The 19,652-nt window shown below is 37.3% G+C and overlaps 1 protein-coding gene across 1 annotated transcript; it reads right to left on the bottom strand.

Annotated features, from left to right (window-relative positions):
- Positions 1-866: 866 nt before the first annotated feature.
- LOC122525681 lies at positions 867-18,841 on the bottom strand. Its single transcript, XM_043648602.1, has 8 exons — positions 18,680-18,841; positions 6,791-6,928; positions 6,453-6,720; positions 6,241-6,308; positions 5,988-6,179; positions 5,052-5,288; positions 2,608-3,704; positions 867-2,517 (listed from the first exon to the last, which is right to left on the bottom strand). The coding sequence occupies exons 1-8, from the start codon at positions 18,839-18,841 to the stop codon at positions 867-869; spliced, it is 3,813 nt and encodes a 1,270-aa protein (XP_043504537.1).
- Between the last annotated feature and the right edge of the window lie 811 nt (positions 18,842-19,652).

Below are 19,652 nucleotides of genomic sequence, written 5' to 3'. Positions count from 1 at the left end.
GTATTTATACACATATATATCTAATTTCAAAGATGGCGACTAAAAACTACGGAAATAACCGAAGTATAACGAAGCCATCCGAATAGCGTTTTTTTTTATCAACGACTTGACTGAAGTGATGAGAGAAATTCTCACAGCTATTAATAAATATTTTTATTTTATTTATACTTTTGAGTTTTTAATAAAGTTTTTTTGGTTATCCTGTAAAGCATAAAATTCTGTGAAGGTAAAAAAATTTTCAAATGGTCATTCCATTTGAAATTAAAAAGAAAAAAAAGTTTTAAAATGAGCGTGAGAGATTCTCTCTACGCAACTGGTACGAAGGGTTAAGAATCGCCTCTATATCGAGGACGTATGTTAACAATGCCTCGTAAGATAGCAATGTCTCGCCTATAATTCGAACTAAATGATATTTAAATGATTTTACGGCCGCCTCCCATAGACCTCCAAAATGGGGGGAACGGGGTGGGATGAAATGCCACTTGATTCCTTCATTTACCAAACTTCGCGAGACGCGCGCTTCTAGTTCGTTCGCCGCACCTACGAAATTAGTCGCGTTGTCGGAATATATGTCCGAACATTTTCCACGGCGTGCTATAAATCTACGTAAAGCTGCTAAAAATGCTTCAGTCGTTAGATCATTCACGAGTTCTAAATGAACGGCCTTGGTGCTAAAGCAGACGAATACCGCCACATATATTTTCGCGCGACCACGGTTCCGGTGTTGCTTTTCCTTGATGAATAACGGACCGCAGAAATCTACGCCGGTGTGGATAAACGGACGATTCGGTAGAAGACGACTGGCAGGTAGATCACTCATAGGATATTGCGGCGTAGCAGGTTTTAAACGTCGACAAGTAATGCATTTATATTACGCGCTTAACGCTACTTCGCCCATTTATTGGCCAAAACGATTCGCGAAGTGCGTTCAAAGTGGCTTGCGTACCACCGTGCCCTATTTGATGGTGCTTTTCGTGTATTATCGCGTTTGTAATTGTATGGTCTTTCGGCAATAATGCGGGATGCCTTTGCTCGTATGGCAAGTTGCTCCTTGCCAATCTACCTCCAACTCTTAATATTCCTAAATTGTCTACAAACGGGCTAAGTACGGAGAATAATGCGCAAACCTCTTTACCGGACTTGATTAATTTGATGATCTCGGGAAATGCTTCTTCCTGTATCAATCTAATCGCGATTATTTCCGCGCCTTTCAATTCGTCCACGGTTAACTCACCCATTATTTTTTTCTCTTTTAAATTGCGCGAGTTACGTGCGAATCTAACGCAATACACGATAATGCGCTTTAATTTGACGAACGAGGAGTACCGTCTAAATAGTTCGAACGGAGTAGCTACCTTTGCGTGAGTTACAATCCTTTTCTTTTCCGGGATTTCGATTGGTTCTAATCTACTATGCGGCCAATTTGATTCTGGCTGGATAAGCCATACAGGACCGGACTTCCAGAGCTTACTTTCACGGAGTTCGGCAGGTGTAACGCCGCGAGAAATTAAATCCGCGGGGTTATGTTCGGACGATACATGACGCCACAGCTCGCGAGCTGTGCTCTCTTGAATTTCAGCTACGCGATGTGCTACGTAGGTTTTTAACGTGTGAGGCGGAGTGTTGAGCCAATGCAAAACTACTGTAGAGTCCGCCCAAAATATTGTACGGCAGAAATCATTTCTACGCAAAGCGTTTTTAGTGGCCTTAAAGAGACGCGAGAGTATTAAGGCGCCGCAAAGTTCTAGTCGCGGAAGCGATTGCGTTTTAAGCGGCGCTACCTTGGATTTGGCGCAGACTAATCGTAAAGTGGGATTTTTTCCTAACGTTTTAACATAAATGCACGCGCCGTAAGCCCTTTCGCTCGCGTCACAAAAACCATGCATTTCCATTTCTTCTCCATCACCTGCTACGTTGCGCGCGAACCTTATCTCCTCGAGCGTGTGGAGATTTTGGCGGAACTCCTGCCATATTTTATATATATCGGCGGGGACATCTTCGTCCCATGTTGATTTTAATTGCCATAGCCGTTGCATCATCATTTTCGCGTTGATTACTACCGGTCCTAATAAACCTAGCGGGTCGAATAACTGAGAAATTTCGGACAATATAACACGCTTAGTAACCTTCGATGGATCAGCTGCTCGCTTTACCGTATAGCTTATGTTGTCTTCGGCCGCGTTCCAATTAACACCTAATGTTTTTATCGTTCCTGACGAATCTAAATTTATGATGTTATTATCTGCGGTATCTAAGTCCTTTAGAATCTCGGCGCAATTTGACGCCCATTGCCGCAAATGCATGCCTGCCCCTGCGGTTATACTTATTAACTCGTCGCGGACTTGCTTCGCTTCCTTAACCGTACGCGCTCCGGTTAATAAGTCGTCTACATAGAAATCTTCTTTAAGCGCGATGGCAGCTCTCGGGAATCTGTTAAATTCGTCGCTCGCGAGTTGATGTAACGTACGCGTTGCTAAAAACGACACGGAGGCAGTTCCATAGGTTACTGTATTTAATCTATATGTTTTCACGTGATCACTTTCCTGTCGACGCTACAGTATAGTTTGATATTTGCGATCACGCGGATCAATTATTATCTGCCGATACATCTTCGCGATGTCCGCGGTAATAGCAATAGCACGTGATCTAAATCTTATTAAAAGTGCAAATAGATCCTCCTGTATGGTTGGGCCAACCATTAATACGTTATTCAAAGATTTCCCGTTGCTGGTTTTTGCCGACGCGTCGAACACTACTCGCAATTTGGTCGTAATACTAGTATGCTTTAATACAGCATGATGCGGTAAATAGAATCTATCTTCGTGGGGTCCCCCTTCTATCCTTGTCATGTGCCCTAGTTCTTCATATTCGGATAAGAATTTAATATATTCATCTCTAATTTTCGGCTTGCGCGATAATGATCGCTCTAATGCGTGAAATCTTCGTAACGCGCTCGTATACGAACCTCTTAACTGATTTTCTTCCTTAAAGGGCAATCTCACTATATATCTGCCAGTATCATCCCGTCGCGTGTTGCTTCTGTAATGTGCTTCGCACAAATTTTCCTCGTGCGACCTAATACTACTCTCAGCTACTTCCTCAATTTTCCAGAATTTTTCCAATTGTGAGTTCAAATCTACCGTGGCCGTGTGGCAATTAACGCTCTGCGGAGTGCGCGTAGCTCCTGTGCTCATAACGAGCCATCCTAGTACAGTTCCTTGTGCCATTAAATTTTCATTCAACCTAATGCTCTGACCTGCGCGCCATAGTGAAGCAAAAATCTCGACACCGAGAATCGCGTCGATATTCGCGGGCTCATAAAACTTGGGATCTGCCAATTGGATCCCTGCCGGTATAGTCAATTCTTCTTGCGGAATTCGTTGCGAAGGCAACCTATTCGTTACAGTGGGTAATAATAAGAATTGTAATTTTAACGCGTAATTTTCTGTTCGCGATTTCAACGTTGCTAAGATTGCCTGTTTGACTCTAGTTTCCGTTTGGTTTACGCCAGAAATGGGTACATTCACGTCCCGTTTGGCTATTCGCAGAAGATTCGCGAACCGGATCGTTAAGAAATGTGCTTCGGAACCCGAATCCAGGAGCACACGACACTCGTGCGGCCTGCCGTCGCGATCCAGCAAATGCACCACTGCAGTTAGTAACAGCGCGGGTGCCTGCGAGTGATGGAGCTCTACATGTGCATTCTGCACCGCCGACGCCGTCCGAACGCAACAAATTCGTGATGCCCGCCGCTGCACCTTCTGCAACGGCCTCTCTCACATGTAACAACTCATGATGCCTGCCCTTGCACTTTCTGCAGCAGTCATTCTTAATACATGTGTATTAGACTGTGCCAAATAAATCGACTATTTTTTTTTTTGGTCCCATATCAAAATTTCGTTGAGAGTGACGAAAAAAAAATTGTGTCAAAATTTGAGCCCTCTATCTTCATTTTTCAGTTAGCGCTCGCTAAAATAAGAATTTTCGCCAAAAAAAGTTTTTTTTCACTTATTTTTGGTTATAGACAATTCAATATACCAAATATAAAAAAACCCTTGGTATGGTTTTGTAGGAAATTAAATTCTCTACAAAGATGATTTTTTATCGAACTTAAAAAGTCAAAAGCTTTTTTTTTATAGCTGATTAAATTACATTTCGTTCTATAATTTTCATTTTTAATTATTGATGAACACTTATTAAACTACTTCCTAACGAAAAGAACATACTAATGCAATTTTTTTAGGAATATTTATGATCTAAAAAAATAGTTTTTATGCCGTAATGAATGTAAATACTGTTGAGTAATTTATATTCTTTACTTTTAAAATAATGAATTACATGTCAATTCTATTTTTTTTTTTTTTCACCTTATTGATTCACACACACACACACACAAAATTCGGTGAAATTTTTCTGTTTACAGTGAGAATTGCACAAACCTATGATTGTATAAAAAATCATTAGTATTTTAATAGAAATAGATAATTACTAAAAACGAAATATCTTAAAAAATTTTAATAAATTAAAAAATGATATGCTAATCTTTATTATTGTCTTTATTCATATGTTTTACTAGTTTTAAAGAGCTTACATTTTTTAAATAAACATTAATATAATTATGATAGACACACTTTTAATCTTGTTATATATAAATGAAACTAATAAGATCTTTACTTGAATTATTTTAAAATTGAATAAAATTCAATTAAATAGAAAATTTATGAATGTATGTATTTGTCTCCTAATTTTTTACTTTAATTTATGGAAAAATTTGTGTCGATGATCAGTGACAAAAAAAAATTAAAGTTTTTATTTTTTTTAAGTTAAATTCACGGTACAGTCACAAACAAAAGTTATTTTACAATTTTCACTTAAATTGAGATTTTTATGTTAATATTATTAAAATGATCACTAAATTTCATTCTTTTAGAAACTTTATATCAAAATTTCAATTATAAAAAAAAAATAGTTGGTTTAAATCATCTATTTCAATAGATATTAAGAGATATGGATTTGATGAAAATGTCATTAACTTTTGTTTCCGATTGTACCGACAAATCATCCTTAACAACTATGATATCGCTTACCGCCTCCGATAAAGCCACGTATTCTGCAGCTGTTGACGATTTCGTCACACTGTCTTGCTTCCGGACCTTCCAGTATATCACGTTTCCAAACAATCTTATCAAAAAACCCGTCGTCGATTTCCTATCAGATCTATCCCCCGCCCAATCGGCATCCACAAAGCAGTCCATGACCTCCGCATTTACATTCCTTTTATACGTTAGCTTTAGATCTTTAGAATTTATTTATAGATATTTTATTTATATTTATATAGAATACTGGAAGAAATAAGATATAAATAATAAGAATAAATAATAAGAATAAAAATTCTATTATATAGAATTTTATAGATATTTTATAGAACTCTTAGATATATTATAGATATTTTAGATATAGATATTTTATAGAACTCTTAGATATAGATATTTTAGATATAGATATTTTAGAACTTTTAACGTATATTTATAATGGGTTTCATTATAACAATTTTGAAATCGACTCAAGTAGTTTACACTATAGCTCACATCCAACCTTGTTCCAGAGCTTATATATAATAGTGCTCCTATAAGATTTTTATACTTTATATCGTTTGATGCTGTCTGCGAATTCGAGACTTAAATTCTGTTCCATTGGTGTACTAAATAGTTTACTATTCTGAATATTATACTGTCTAGCTAATGACTCGATATAATTACTTTGGTCCATTGTCATCTTACAATCTTTATAATCATAGTTAATATTTATTCTTAAGTAAGTCTTTACCTCGCCTAAGTCTTTTACTGAAAATTTATTTGATAATTTGCTCTTAATCTCGTTTATTCTTCTTATTGACTTTTTCCGCAAATAAATAAATCATCTACGTGTAGAATTAAGTAAATAGACTCGTTATCTTCGTATTTTGTGTATAAGCAATAGTCACTCACGCTTCTTTTAAATCCTAGTTTTTGAATATAACCGTCAAAACATTCATACCAAGCTCTAGGGCTTTCTCGCAATCCATACAACGCTTTTTCCAATTTATATACTTTTTCGGTTTTGTCATTATAACCTAAGGGTTGTTTTACAAATACTTCTGATTTTATTTTTCCATTTAGGAATGCAGTTTCGACATCCATCTGTATAATCATTAGACCATTTTCACAACAATATGATAACAATAACTTTAATGTTTGAAACCTTAGCTACTGGAGAATATAGATCTTCCAGTACTTCACTCTGTTGAAAACCTCGAACAACTAATCTTGCTTTTTTTTGATTATCAGACTTATTTGTAAATACCCATTTTAAATCTAATATTTTCTTATCTTTCAGCTTATCTACTAATTGCCAAGTTTTATTTTTATTTAAGCAGCTCATTTCTCTATTCATAGCCTCTTTTCATAAATCACAATCGTTTCCTTGTATAGATTCTTCATAAGTTTTAGGACTATCTGCGCTTACAATATTTACATAAATATAATACGAATCGGATATACCATATCTATCCGGTTTCTTTCTTTCACGTTGTGACCTTCGCAGTTCAATTTCTTGGTCATTACGATTTTCATTTATGTTATTACTTGGCTTATTTTCTTTCTTATTTTCATTTACAACACTTTCTTCAATTTCATTGCATCCAGAGTTTTCCTTAATACTTATCATCACTTTCATCTTCACCTTGAAATCCAATTAAGTTTTCATTTTCAATAAAATCTACATGTCTTGTAATTATAATTTTATCATTTACTAAAACTCTGTATCCAACGTTTTCATAACCTACTAGTATACCTATATCAGCTTTTCTGTCCCATTTCGAATGTCTTTTTATTTCAGGTACTCTAACAAATACTCTACTTCCATATAATTTTAAGTTACTAATGTTTGGCTTTTTTCCAATAAATATTTCAAATAGAGATATATATAGAAAACATCTATAGAAACAATAAGATCCAAGCAAAGATAAATGGTGCCTTGACTGAACCGATTGATGCAGGTCGTGGTATCCGACAAGGGGATTCCCTAAGTCCCCTGCTTTTTAACATCATTATGGACGAAATAATAAGAAATGTAAGACTACTAAAAGGATATAAAATGGGCAACGAAGAAATAACCATCCTATGCTACGCTGATGACGCTGTATTAGTGGCCGAAAATGAGGATGATCTACAACGTCTATTACACCGATTTAACTGCATAGCCAAATCATTCAATATGAAGATATCGGCCCAGAAAACTAAATGCATGACAACGTCAAAGACACCGTTAAGGTGCAAACTGGAAATTGAAGGGAAGGTTATTCAGCAGGAAATGAGATTTAAGTACCTAGGAATAGAAATCTCAGGGTATGGTGATGTTGAAGCAGAGGTAAGAGAACAGACAATGAAGGCATTCAGAATAGCGGGCTGTTTGAATGACACAATATGGCGAAACAAAAACATGGACATAGAGACCAAAGCAAGAATCTACAAGGCAATGGTAAGACCTATTATGTCACATACCGCAGAAACTCGACCAGACACGGCGAAAACGAAACAGTTACTAGAGACAACCGAAATGAGAGTGCTTCGCAGAATAGTTGGAAAAACACTACTGGATCGAGAGAGAAGCGAAGATATAAGAAGAACATGCAAAGTGGAAAACATTAACGAATGGATACTAAAAAGAAAAAAAGAATGGAACGAACATATCAACAGAATGGACAACGGAAGAATTGTCAGAATTGCACGGGATAAGTCACCGGTTGGCCGCAGAAGCACGGGGCGCCCACGAAAACGATGGTGCGACAATTTAACAGTGCAATAGGCAGAAAAACGTCGTTACAAAACAGGCAATTTGCCTAAACTAAAGAATGAAGAAGAAGAAGACATTTTATTGAAATAGTTAAAATTCACATGTCCTAAAATCCTATGAAATTTTTCTTTTTTTGTCATTTTCTCTACATTATTTGCACAACTTTCTAACTTTTCAATATAACTGTTCATTTTATATAACCCATTTTCTTTATACGCAATACCAATTAAATTATTATTTTTGTTATAAATTCTTGATACGTTTCTAATAGATACAATTTTATTTTCGTTTGTTACTTTTGCAAAACTAATAAAATTCTTATCCATCTCTTTTACATAAAACACATTATTCATTGTTATTTCTATTTTCTTATTGTTTACAAAAAATCAGTTATAATTTTTCCAACTTTAGTGCATTTTAACTCCCTACCATCACCTACTTTAACATTGATTGGCTTATTTAGAATAATACTGTCTGAAAAATATGATTCGTCATTTACGATGTGGTCTGAACGTCCACTATCTAGAATCCACTCTATTTTACCTCTATCACACTTATATACTATGGTTTCTCTTACATCTTTATTATTTTTATTTATTATTTATTTATTCTTTACTCCGCCCCTTTCGGGTTTGGAGGGCTTCCCTTACAATCTCCCTTTTACAATATCTTACAATACTTTACCATTTAACCATAAACATATATATGTTGTAGGATTCCTTTCTCTTCTCATCAGTCTTTCTACGAATATCTGAATATTGAAGATCAGGAATACTGGTGTTAATAATAAATTGTTCTTAAAGATGAATAGACCGTTTCAATGTAAATGCAATTTAATCTGATACAATTCAATACAGTAATAGATGTTCGCTGCTTAAAGGCTAAACGATGACTAACTTAGATCTTTGTGCTTTTGTCCACTGTTTACCTGCATAGCAACGTACCGCTGCACGTCGCTACATCCCAACGGTCCTACCAACCATATCGTATTTTGTTTCGTAGTCCCTTTGCCTAATTTCCCTTTCCACATATATATATCATCCTAAATAAACTATATTACAAACATAACAACTTCTTCTTCTTCTTCTTCTTTCTTTAGTTTAGGCAAATTGCCTGTTCCTTAACGACGTTTTTCTGCCTATTGCACTGCTAAATTGTCGCACCATCGTTTTCGTGGGCGCCCCGTGCTTCTGCGGCCTGCCGGTGACTTATCCCGTGCAATTCTGGCAATTCTTCTGTTGTCCATTCTATTGATGTGTTCGTTCCATTCTTTTTTCCTTTTTAGTATCCACTCGTTGATGTTTTCCACTTTGCATGTTCTTCTTATATCTTCGCTTCTCTCTCGATCCAGTAGTGTTTTTCCAACTATTCTGCGAAGCACTCTCATTTCGGTTGTCTCTAGTAACTGTTTCGTTTTCGCCGTGTCTGGTCGAGTTTCTGCGGTATGTGACATAATAGGTCTTACCATTGCCTTGTAAATTCTTGCTTTGGTCTCTATGTCAATGTTTTTGTTTCGCCATATTGTGTCATTCAAACATCCCGCTATTCTGGATGCCTTCAACGTCTGTTCTCTTACCTCTGCTTCAACATCACCATATCCTGAGATTTCTATTCCTAGGTACTTAAATCTCATTTCCTGCTGAATAACCTTCCCTTCAATTTCCAGTTTGCATCTTAACGGTGTCTTTGATGTTGTCATGCATTTTGTTTTCTGGGCCGATATTTTCATGTTGAATGATTTGGCTATGCAGTTAAATCGGTGTAGTAGACGTTGTAGATCATCCTCATTTTCGGCCACTAATACAGCGTCATCAGCGTAGCATAGGATGGTTATTTCTTCGTTGCCCATTTTATATCCTTTTAGCAGTCTTACGTTTCTTATTATTTCGTCCACAATGATGTTAAAAAGCAGGGGACTTAGGGAAGCCCCTTGTCGGATACCACGATCTGCATCAATCGGTTCAGTCAAGGCGCCATTTATCTTTGCTTGGATCTTATTGTTTCTATAGATGTCCTCTATGGTCTTGATAATATTGTTCGGAATTTGCCGGTTATAAAGGAGGTGTATAACATCCTTTAACTGCACTCGGTCGAATGCCTTTTCCAAATCAATGAAACACATATATGCTGGCCTGTTGTATTCAATTGATTTTTCTGTTATTTGTCTTATGATGAAAACCGCGTCTGTGCACGATCTGCCTGATCTGAATCCTTGCTGTTCGTCTTCTAGATTTGTTAAGCTGTTAATTTTATTCGTTATAATCTTTGTTGTTAGTTTTAATGAAGTGTTTAAAAGGTTTATTCCCCTGTAGTTTGTAGGCAGCTGCTTGTCTCCTTTTTTAAACATAACTATAGTTGTGCTAGTTCGCCATTCATCAGGTATTTTGTGTTGGCATAGTATTTTTTGGATTAGGAATGTTAGTTGTTATGTGAGACGTTGGCCACCATATTTTATTAACTCGTTTTGGATGCCATCTTGCCCTGAGCTCTTCCTATTCTTTAGTCTTTGGATAGCTGTTTCTACATCACTGGGCTCAATTTGTATGTCGCTTCTGGTTATTATTTCTGGCGTATTTAGTTCCGTTTGAGGTTCTTTTGATTTATAGAGCTCTGTTTGATAGTTAATCCAATTTTCTTTTGTGATCTGGTTTGTTTCTATCATTTCATTGACCTCCTTTCTTTGGTTTCTAATAAATCGCCAGATTTGTTTTTGGAGTCCATAGAAGTCACTCTCCATTTTTTCGAAAAAATCTCCCAATAATTTTGCTTTGTTTGCCTTACTAATGTCCCTGTTTGATTCCGGATTCGTCTATACATTTCGTATGACTCAGGCGTTCTTAATGTCCTATAGTTAAGGTATGCTAATTTCTTTTTTTGCATATTTCCTTAATCTCTGGGCGGAACCAAGGAGTTTTGATCATTCTAGCCCGGTTTTTTACAGTTCGTGTTCCCAGGGCTTCATATGCAGCTTCTAAAATGTTGGTTCTTAGTTTCTTCCTGGCTATGTTTATGTTATCTTCTTCTTTTATTGGGTTCTTTTCGATTTTTTCTTTCAACCTGTTCTCGTATAGTTGTTTGGTTGATAAGTTCCATAGTGACTCGATGTTTATTTTCAATTCTTGAGTTGCTCGTGCAAGATTTCTTTGGGGTTTAAACTTCATTCTTTTTTTTGCTAATAGCAGGCTATGATCGCTTCCTACATTCGCGGAGTTTAACGTCCTAATATCTAATATTTGGTTTGGTTGGACGTATCTGTTGGTAACAATGTAATCAATTGTAGACCTGAAGCCTCTGGTGTTGCTGTATGTAAATTTATATTGTTCCTTATGATTGTAAAATGTATTATTAATCCTTAGCTCATTAAATGTGCATAGCTGTGTCATTAGTTCTCCATTGTCATTTAACACGTTTTCGTTGAACCTTTGTTTTATTCCAGGTATTATTTCATTTCCGATGCAAGCGTTGAAATCTCCAAGGATTATCATTTGTTGGTTACTTGGTAATGATCCGACTAAATTTTGTAGTTGGTCGTAGAAGGCTTCTCTTTCTTCTTTCGGTTTATTATCCTCGGGTGCATAGATTGATACTATATTTAATCTTTGGTCTTCCGCTTCCATTTTTATAAGCAAGATACGCGAAGATATGTAGTTGCATTCTCTTATGTTATTCTGGTATTTTTTCGATACTGCGATGGCTACCCCTTCTTTTGCCCTGATTTGTTTTTCGACTCCACTATAGATCACCAGGTAGTCGTCGTATTGTATTTGCCCTTTGCCTTTCTTTTTGGTTTCTTGTAAGGCGCAAATATCGATGTTGTTGTCCTTTATTTCCTTCAGGGTTTCTTGGTCTTTATTATTAAATGATTTTATGTTCCACGTAGCCAGACGCATTATATGTTTTTTCTTCCATCTCTTTGTCCTTTTTCTTGCATGGGTCGTCATCCTTGAATCCGTCCTATTCCGAGGCAAAAATTTTTTACTTTAAACAAATTTCTTTTTTTTACGTTGGGTAGGGAGCTAGCCTGACCCAACAACCTTCCTCCTTTTCCCGGGCTTAGGACCGGCAACATGATCGCTGATTTCGATGCTCCCATCGATCATGCAGGCGGAGTTAACAACTTAATACTAACAAATTCAACTTAATAACTGACTTAATATAAAAACAAATAAAAATTATCTTAACACTCTTCTCTAAAACCCTCTCCGCTTCCCTTCTCTTTCCTATCACCCGTTTTAATATTTCTGCCCCCTTCGCATCCTGACTTAGTATCTCTTCTATTCCAACCTCACTCCTCGTTACTTTACATGTTCCCAGTATGTGCATGTAATATTCCTCTACTTCATTGCACAATCTACACCTCTTCTCCTTAACCCCTTTCCAAAACTCTCTGCTTTTGCATTATTTCCGCATCTGAATCTTGCTATTCTTTTCCTATACCTCGTTGACATATCCTTTTTCAAATATTCTGGTTCTTCCTCTACCCTTATATACATGTATGACTTCCGGTAGGAGCGCGAGAAAGAGTGGTCGTGTGTGGAAGAAATTTAGAGGATCTTCATAACAGATATCATACAGTAGGATCTATAATTGACGAAAAGAGAACATCCGCGGCTAACATCACGAACGATAGCAGCATAACTTCAAACCAGATTAGTACGACCGAACGGCAAATTAAATTAAAACAAATCGAGATACCTAGATTCGGTGGAAAATTAAAAGAATGGTTGGAATTTAAGAAAGGTTTTTTAACTCTGATAGACGCGCGGACCAACATATCCGATTTAGAAAAACACGCGTATCTTCGAGATTCATTGCATGGCCGCGCACTCGAAGTGATTAAACTATATTCAGCGGACGGGTTGAATTACAATATCGCGTGGGAGACATTATTAGAAAAATATGATAGAAAACGCGTACTTCTGGCAAGACTTCTCGACGCGATTCTAGATTTAACATATTCCACGGACAATTCGGCAAGAGAGATTCAGAAACTTATAATAGATACGGAGACATATCTCAATATGATTGACTCATTTAACGCGCCTCATGCCCTACACGTGCGCATCGTCGAGCGCCGTTTACCTCCTAGCGTTCGAGAAGAATTGGATCGATAACTTAATTCGGACGATTACCCTACCCGTAAGGAACTTTACAAATTTTAAAAAGAGGTAGAACACCGTTACAGCGCATCAGAGAAGCTTTCAACGGCTATTAAGGACGAACCCCGCGAAAAACATAACGTACCGCGCTGGCAGTGTTACGACCGCGAAAACAACAAATTACTAGACCCACACGTACATTCCTCACAGATATAACACGGAAATGCACCCTTTGTAAAAGAACTTCTCACCCATTATTTCGTTGTAATCAATACGGACGCATGAAAACAATCTCAGAGCGATGAATTACATATATTGTAGCATCACAAACGAACAATTAGAATTTGTTAAAGGAGAAGATACAGCGTTAAAAATTATAAAAAAATTTGACGAGATGTATGTGAAAGAATCGACGGCGTTACAAATATGTATACGTAGTAAGATAGGCAGAATGAGATTGAAAGACTTTGATGAAGCAACGACATTCTTTTCGGAATTCGAAAAAGCCATTAATGAATTAAAAAGTGCCGGGGCAAAAGTAACTGAAAGAGAAAAATTAGACTACATGCTGAAAACGCTACCTGAATCATTAAGTTATGTCGGAGACTTAATAGATTCATTACAAGAAGAGGATCGCACATGTGAATTTCTAAAAAATAAAATTAAAATGTGGGAAACGAGAAGCCTAAATGAAAGCAACAGAAAGATCCCAGAAAAAGAGTGATAAGTGGAAGATTAAAGGGTAAAAGGAAGAGCAACTGGAATAGAGAAGGAAGGGTAAAGTAAAGGAAGAAGTTTAAGGGGTCTGTAAGGATTAAGAGAGTGTAGAGTGGAGGTAAAAGTGTAAAAGAGGGAGGACGCCTGATAGAGTGAGGTTAGGATAGAGGATAAAGCGTTGGTGGAAGAGTCGGTAAGGAAGATTTTTGACAGGTCAAGGAGAAATATTAAAATGAATGGTAAAGCGAGCGGAAATATGAAAACAAGGAGCAATGCAGACAAAAAGGAGATGGAACAGTCGAGGTTATGCTTCGAGAAGGAGAACCAGGACAGTAGAGAGATGAATGAGAAGTTGGGCAGAATGGAAAAGAAAATAGAAAGTTTAATTAGCATTTTAGAAAAAAGGGAAGAGGAATGGAAAGAGGAGAAGAAATTGTGGATGAGAGAAAGGCAACAATGGATGGAGGAAAAGAAATCACTGGAACAGAGAATATACAGGCTGGAATAGGATAAGGAAAGAGGTGAGAGAGAGAAGAGAAGGAATAATATTGTGATAAGGGGTACAAACATGGAGAAGGAAAATTTGGAAAAAAGGTGGAGGAGTTTATCGAAAAGAATATTAAAGTAAAGGTTAAAGTGGAGAAAGCTACAGAAGTAAGAGTGAGTAAGGGGCAGAGGGAGAAAAAATTAGTGGTAGTAAAGCTGGAGAATAAGGAAATGAGGGATCAGGTAATGAGTAATAAGAAGTACTTAGAAAGAGGAGTGTATATAGATAGGGACATGACGATAAAGGAAAGGGAGATCCAGAGGATGATTTTAGCTAAGGCAAGAGAACAGAGGTATAAAGGAAAAAGAGCTAAAGTAGGTTATATGAAGATCTTAATAGAAGATAGATGGATGAGGTATGACGAGTGGAGGGGGGAGTTTGTGGAAGAGGGAAAGGAGAGAAGGAAGGATTGAGATGAACAGGAAGATAGAGAGGAGGGGGAGGAGAGTAAAAAAAGAATGAGTATGTATGTGTGGAATATAGCGGGGGTGTTAAGTAAGGACAGGGAAGTGTGGAAGAAGTATCTGAGTGATTTTGAGGTGATAATATTAGTAGAGACATGGTTGGAGAAAGACAAATGGACAGGGTTAAAAGGGAAGTTGCCAAGAAAGTTTGAGTGGAAATGTGTAGCAGCATCAAGAAATTATAGTAAAGGTAGAGCAAAAGGAGGAATAATAGTAGGAATTAGTAAAAGGGTGATGGGTAGGAAATTTGAGGTTTGGAGTGAGAATATAGTTATGCAGGAGATAAGGCAGGGAGGACAGATTTGGAAAATAGTAGGGGTGTACAGCCAAGATATAGTAAGGACAATGGAAATTATAAGAGAAAAGTAAAGTCAAAGGAAAAAAGATGTGTTTTGTTAGTGGGAGATTGGAATGCAAGAACCGGTAATGAGGGAGGATGGGTAGAAGAAACGGGTAGGGAAAGTAAGAGAGTTAAAGTAAGACAGTCAAAAGATGAGACAATAAATGAGGAAGGAAGAAGACTTGTAAAGGAAATAGCAGAGGAAGGATGGTGCATAGTAAATGGGCAGAAAGGAGAAGAAGGAGAGTTCACATATATTGGAAGCAGAGGGGAATCGGTGATAGATTATGCAATTGGGAATCAGGAGGCTTATGACCAGATAAAGGAAATGAGAATAGGGCATAGAACGGAGGCAGATCATATGCCATTAGAAGTATATTTAGAGGAAGAAGTAAAATTAAAGATAGAGGAAGAGAAGGTAGAAAAGGAGATAGAAAGAAGAATTTGGTCCAGGGAGGTGATTGAGCAGTATCATGAAAGGTGTAAAGGATGGTTGGGAAAAGAAGAGGAGATAGAGGGAAGGTGGGAAGAGATAAAGGAGGTAATAGAAAGCGCAGTACCTAAAATGAATAAGCGAGTCAAGGCATGGAAGTTGGGAGATAGAAAATGGTATGATAAGGAATGGAAAGGAAAAAAGAGGGAATTAAGGAAAATTCTGAAGTCATGGAGGAAAAAGGAAGTACAAAGGAATTTTTATTTAAGCAAAAAAGAGAGTACAGGAATTGGTGTGAGGCAAAAAGGAAAAGGTTTGAAAGTTTAGAGGAGGAGAAGTTAAAAAATGCAACAGGTGAAGGAGAGGTATGGAGGTATATTAATAGGTTCAGAAAGAAGCGGAAAGAAGAGATAAGCCAAAAGATCAAGATAGAACATTGGAGAAAACATTTCATGGAAAAGTTAGGAGGAAAGGAAAGAAGGGGAAGAGAACAGAGGGAATGGAGGAGGGAAGAGGTAGGGCAGCATATAGAGGAGCAAGAAGAATTGGACAAGGAAGAATTTTTGAGACAGGTCAATAAACTTAAGTTAGGAAAGGCACCGGGTGAGAATAAGTTAGAATGAAGTGTGGAAATATATGCCAAAAGAGGTGGAGACAGCGCTGTGGGAGTTGTTGAGGAAAATAGGGAAAGAGGGGGAAATACCGGAACAGTGGAGAAGAGGGACAATGTGCATGATTTATAAAAAAGGGGATAAAGATATAGTAAATTACAAAGGAGTAACATTAACTTGCACAGCATATAAAATATATGCTAGTATGTTGAATGAAATGTTGAAGAAGAAGATAGAGGGTAAATTAGCGGAGAGCCAGTTTGGTTTTAGAGAGAAGAGAGGAGTAGTAGAAGCGATATATACAATTAAACATATAGTAGATGATAAGCTAAGTAAACCGAAAGGAAAAGTTTTTGCATGTTTTGTTGACCTTAAAAGAAGCGTTTGGCAGGGTGGACAGAGAAGTATTAAAAGAGAGGTTGAGGGAGATGGGGGTGGGGTTTAAGCTAAGTAGGAGGATTATGGACATTTACAGAGAAACAATAAATGTAATCAAAGTAGGAGAGGAAGAAGCGGAGGAATTCTTGACAGAAAAGGGGGTAAGGCAAGGATGCCCGTTAAGTCCAACTCTGTTTAATGTGTATATGGCGGACTTAGAAGAGGAGATGAGAAAAGGGCAAGAAGGAGGATGTAGAGTTGGGAACAAGAAGGTGTGGAGCGTATCATATGCGGACGATATTGTATTGATAGCAGATAGAGAAGAAGAATTGAAAGGTATGCTAGGAAGGTTTAAGAAGTATCTGGAAAGGAAGAAGATGATATTAAGCGAAGCAAAAACAAAAATTCTGGTATTTGAAAAAAGAAAAGGAAAGGATAGATTGTGGAAGTGGAGTGATAGAGAATTAGAGGAAGTGGAGGAAATAAGATACCTAGGTTATATATTACAGAAGAATGGAAGGAATGAGAGGCACATGGAGGAGAGGAAGAGGAAAGCAATAATTGTAATGAAGAATGTTCATTCTCTAACTTATCCTCACCCGGTGCCTTTCCTAACTTAAGTTTATTGACCTGTCTCAAAAATTCTTCCTTGTCCAATTCTTCTTGCTCCTCTATATGCTGCCCTACCTCTTCCCTCCTCCATTCCCTCTGTTCTCTTCCCCTTCTTTCCTTTCCTCCTAACTTTTCCATGAAATGTTTTCTCCAATGTTCTATCTTGATCTTTTGGCTTATCTCTTCTTTCCGCTTCTTTCTGAACCTATTAATATACCTCCATACCTCTCCTTCACCTGTTGCATTTTTTAACTTCTCCTCCTCTAAACTTTCAAACCTTTTCCTTTTTGCCTCACACCAATTCCTGTACTCTCTTTTTTGCTTAAATAAAAATTCCTTTGTACTTCCTTTTTCCTCCATGACTTCAGAATTTTCCTTAATTCCCTCTTTTTTCCTTTCCATTCCTTATCATACCATTTTCTATCTCCCAACTTCCATGCCTTGACTCGCTTATTCATTTTAGGTACTGCGCTTTCTATTACCTCCTTTATCTCTTCCCACCTTCCCTCTATCTCCTCTTCTTTTCCCAACCATCCTTTACACCTTTCATGATACTGCTCAATCACCTCCCTGGACCAAATTCTTCTTTCTATCTCCTTTTCTACCTTCTCTTCCTCTATCTTTAATTTTACTTCTTCCTCTAAATATACTTCTAATGGCATATGATCTGCCTCCGTTCTATGCCCTATTCTCATTTCCTTTATCTGGTCATAAGCCTCCTGATTCCCAATTGCATAATCTATCACCGATTCCCCTCTGCTTCCAATATATGTGAACTCTCCTTCTTCTCCTTTCTGCCCATTTACTATGCACCATCCTTCCTCTGCTATTTCCTTTACAAGTCTTCTTCCTTCCTCATTTATTGTCTCATCTTTTGACTGTCTTACTTTAACTCTCTTACTTTCCCTACCCGTTTCTTCTACCCATCCTCCCTCATTACCGGTTCTTGCATTCCAATCTCCCACTAACAAAACACATCCTTTTTCCTTTGACTTTACTTTTCTCTTATAATTTCCATTGTCCTTACTATATCTTGGCTGTACACCCCTACTATTTTCCAAATCTGTCCTCCCTGCCTTATCTCCTGCATAACTATATTCTCACTCCAAACCTCAAATTTCCTACCCATCACCCTTTTACTAATTCCTACTATTATTCCTCCTTTTGCTCTACCTTTACTATAATTTCTTGATGCTGCTACACATTTCCACTCAAACTTTCTTGGCAACTTCCCTTTTAACCCTGTCCATTTATCTTTCTCCAACCATGTCTCTACTAATATTATCACCTCAAAATCACTCAGATACTTCTTCCACACTTCCCTGTCCTTACTTAACACCCCCGCTATATTCCACACATACATACTCATTCTTTTTTTACTCTCCTCCCCCTCCTCTCTATCTTCCTGTTCATCTCAATCCTTCCTTCTCTCCTTTCCCTCTTCCACAAACTCCCCCCTCCACTCGTCATACCTCATCCATCTATCTTCTATTAAGATCTTCATATAACCTACTTTAGCTCTTTTTCCTTTATACCTCTGTTCTCTTGCCTTAGCTAAAATCATCCTCTGGATCTCCCTTTCCTTTATCGTCATGTCCCTATCTATATACACTCCTCTTTCTAAGTACTTCTTATTACTCATTACCTGATCCCTCATTTCCTTATTCTCCAGCTTTACTACCACTAATTTTTTCTCCCTCTGCCCCTTACTCACTCTTACTTCTGTAGCTTTCTCCACTTTAACCTTTACTTTAATATTCTTTTCGATAAACTCCTCCACCTTTTTTTCCAAATTTTCCTTCTCCATGTTTGTACCCCTTATCACAATATTATTCCTTCTCTTCTCTCTCTCACCTCTTTCCTTATCCCATTCCAGCCTGTATATTCTCTGTTCCAGTGATTTCTTTTCCTCCATCCATTGTTGCCTTTCTCTCATCCACAATTTCTTCTCCTCTTTCCATTCCTCTTCCCTTTTTTCTAAAATGCTAATTAAACTTTCTATTTTCTTTTCCATTCTGCCCAACTTCTCATTCATCTCTCTACTGTCCTGGTTCTCCTTCTCGAAGCATAACCTCGACTGTTCCATCTCCTTTTTGTCTGCATTGCTCCTTGTTTTCATATTTCCGCTCGCTTTACCATTCATTTTAATATTTCTCCTTGACCTGTCAAAAATCTTCCTCACCGACTCTTCCACCAACGCTTTATCCTCTATCCTAACCTCACTCTATCAGGCGTCCTCCCTCTTTTACACTTTTACCTCCACTCTACACTCTCTTAATCCTTACAGACCCCTTAAACTTCTTCCTTTACTTTACCCTTTAATCTTCCACTTATCACTCTTTTCCTGGGATCTTTCTGCTGCTTTCATTTAGGCTTCTCGTTTCCTACATTTTAATTTTATTTTTTAGAAATTCACATGTGCGATCCTCTTCTTGTAATGAATCTATTAAGTCTCCGACATAACTTAATGATTCAGGTAGCGTTTTCAGCATGTAGTCTAATTTTTCTCTTTCAGTTACTTTTGCCCCGGCACTTTTTAATTCATTAATGGCTTTTTCGAATTCCGAAAAGAATGTCGTTGCTTCATCAAAGTCTTTCAATCTCATTCTGCCTATCTT

The sequence above is a fragment of the Polistes fuscatus genome, unplaced genomic scaffold, assembly GCF_010416935.1.
Source record: "Polistes fuscatus isolate 324 unplaced genomic scaffold, CU_Pfus_HIC Scaffold9, whole genome shotgun sequence".
Taxonomy (NCBI): domain Eukaryota; kingdom Metazoa; phylum Arthropoda; class Insecta; order Hymenoptera; family Vespidae; genus Polistes; species Polistes fuscatus.
This window is presented reverse-complemented; position numbering and strand designations above follow the sequence as displayed.

What these genes read in the sequence shown, in the direction of transcription:
- LOC122525681 (XM_043648602.1), bottom strand. Translation starts at nt 18,841, where the DNA reads ATGGAGAAGGAAAATTTGGAAAAAAAGGTGGAGGAGTTTATCGAAAAG. An exon ending in ATAAGGAAATGAGGGATCAG is followed by an intron (nt 6,929 to 18,679) that starts GTAATGAGTAAT and finishes ATTGGAAAAAAG; the next exon opens with CCAAACATTAGTAACTTAAA. An exon ending in TTGTTAAGGATGATTTGTCG is followed by an intron (nt 3,705 to 5,051) that starts GTACAATCGGAA and finishes TCGGCGGTGCAG; the next exon opens with AATGCACATGTAGAGCTCCA.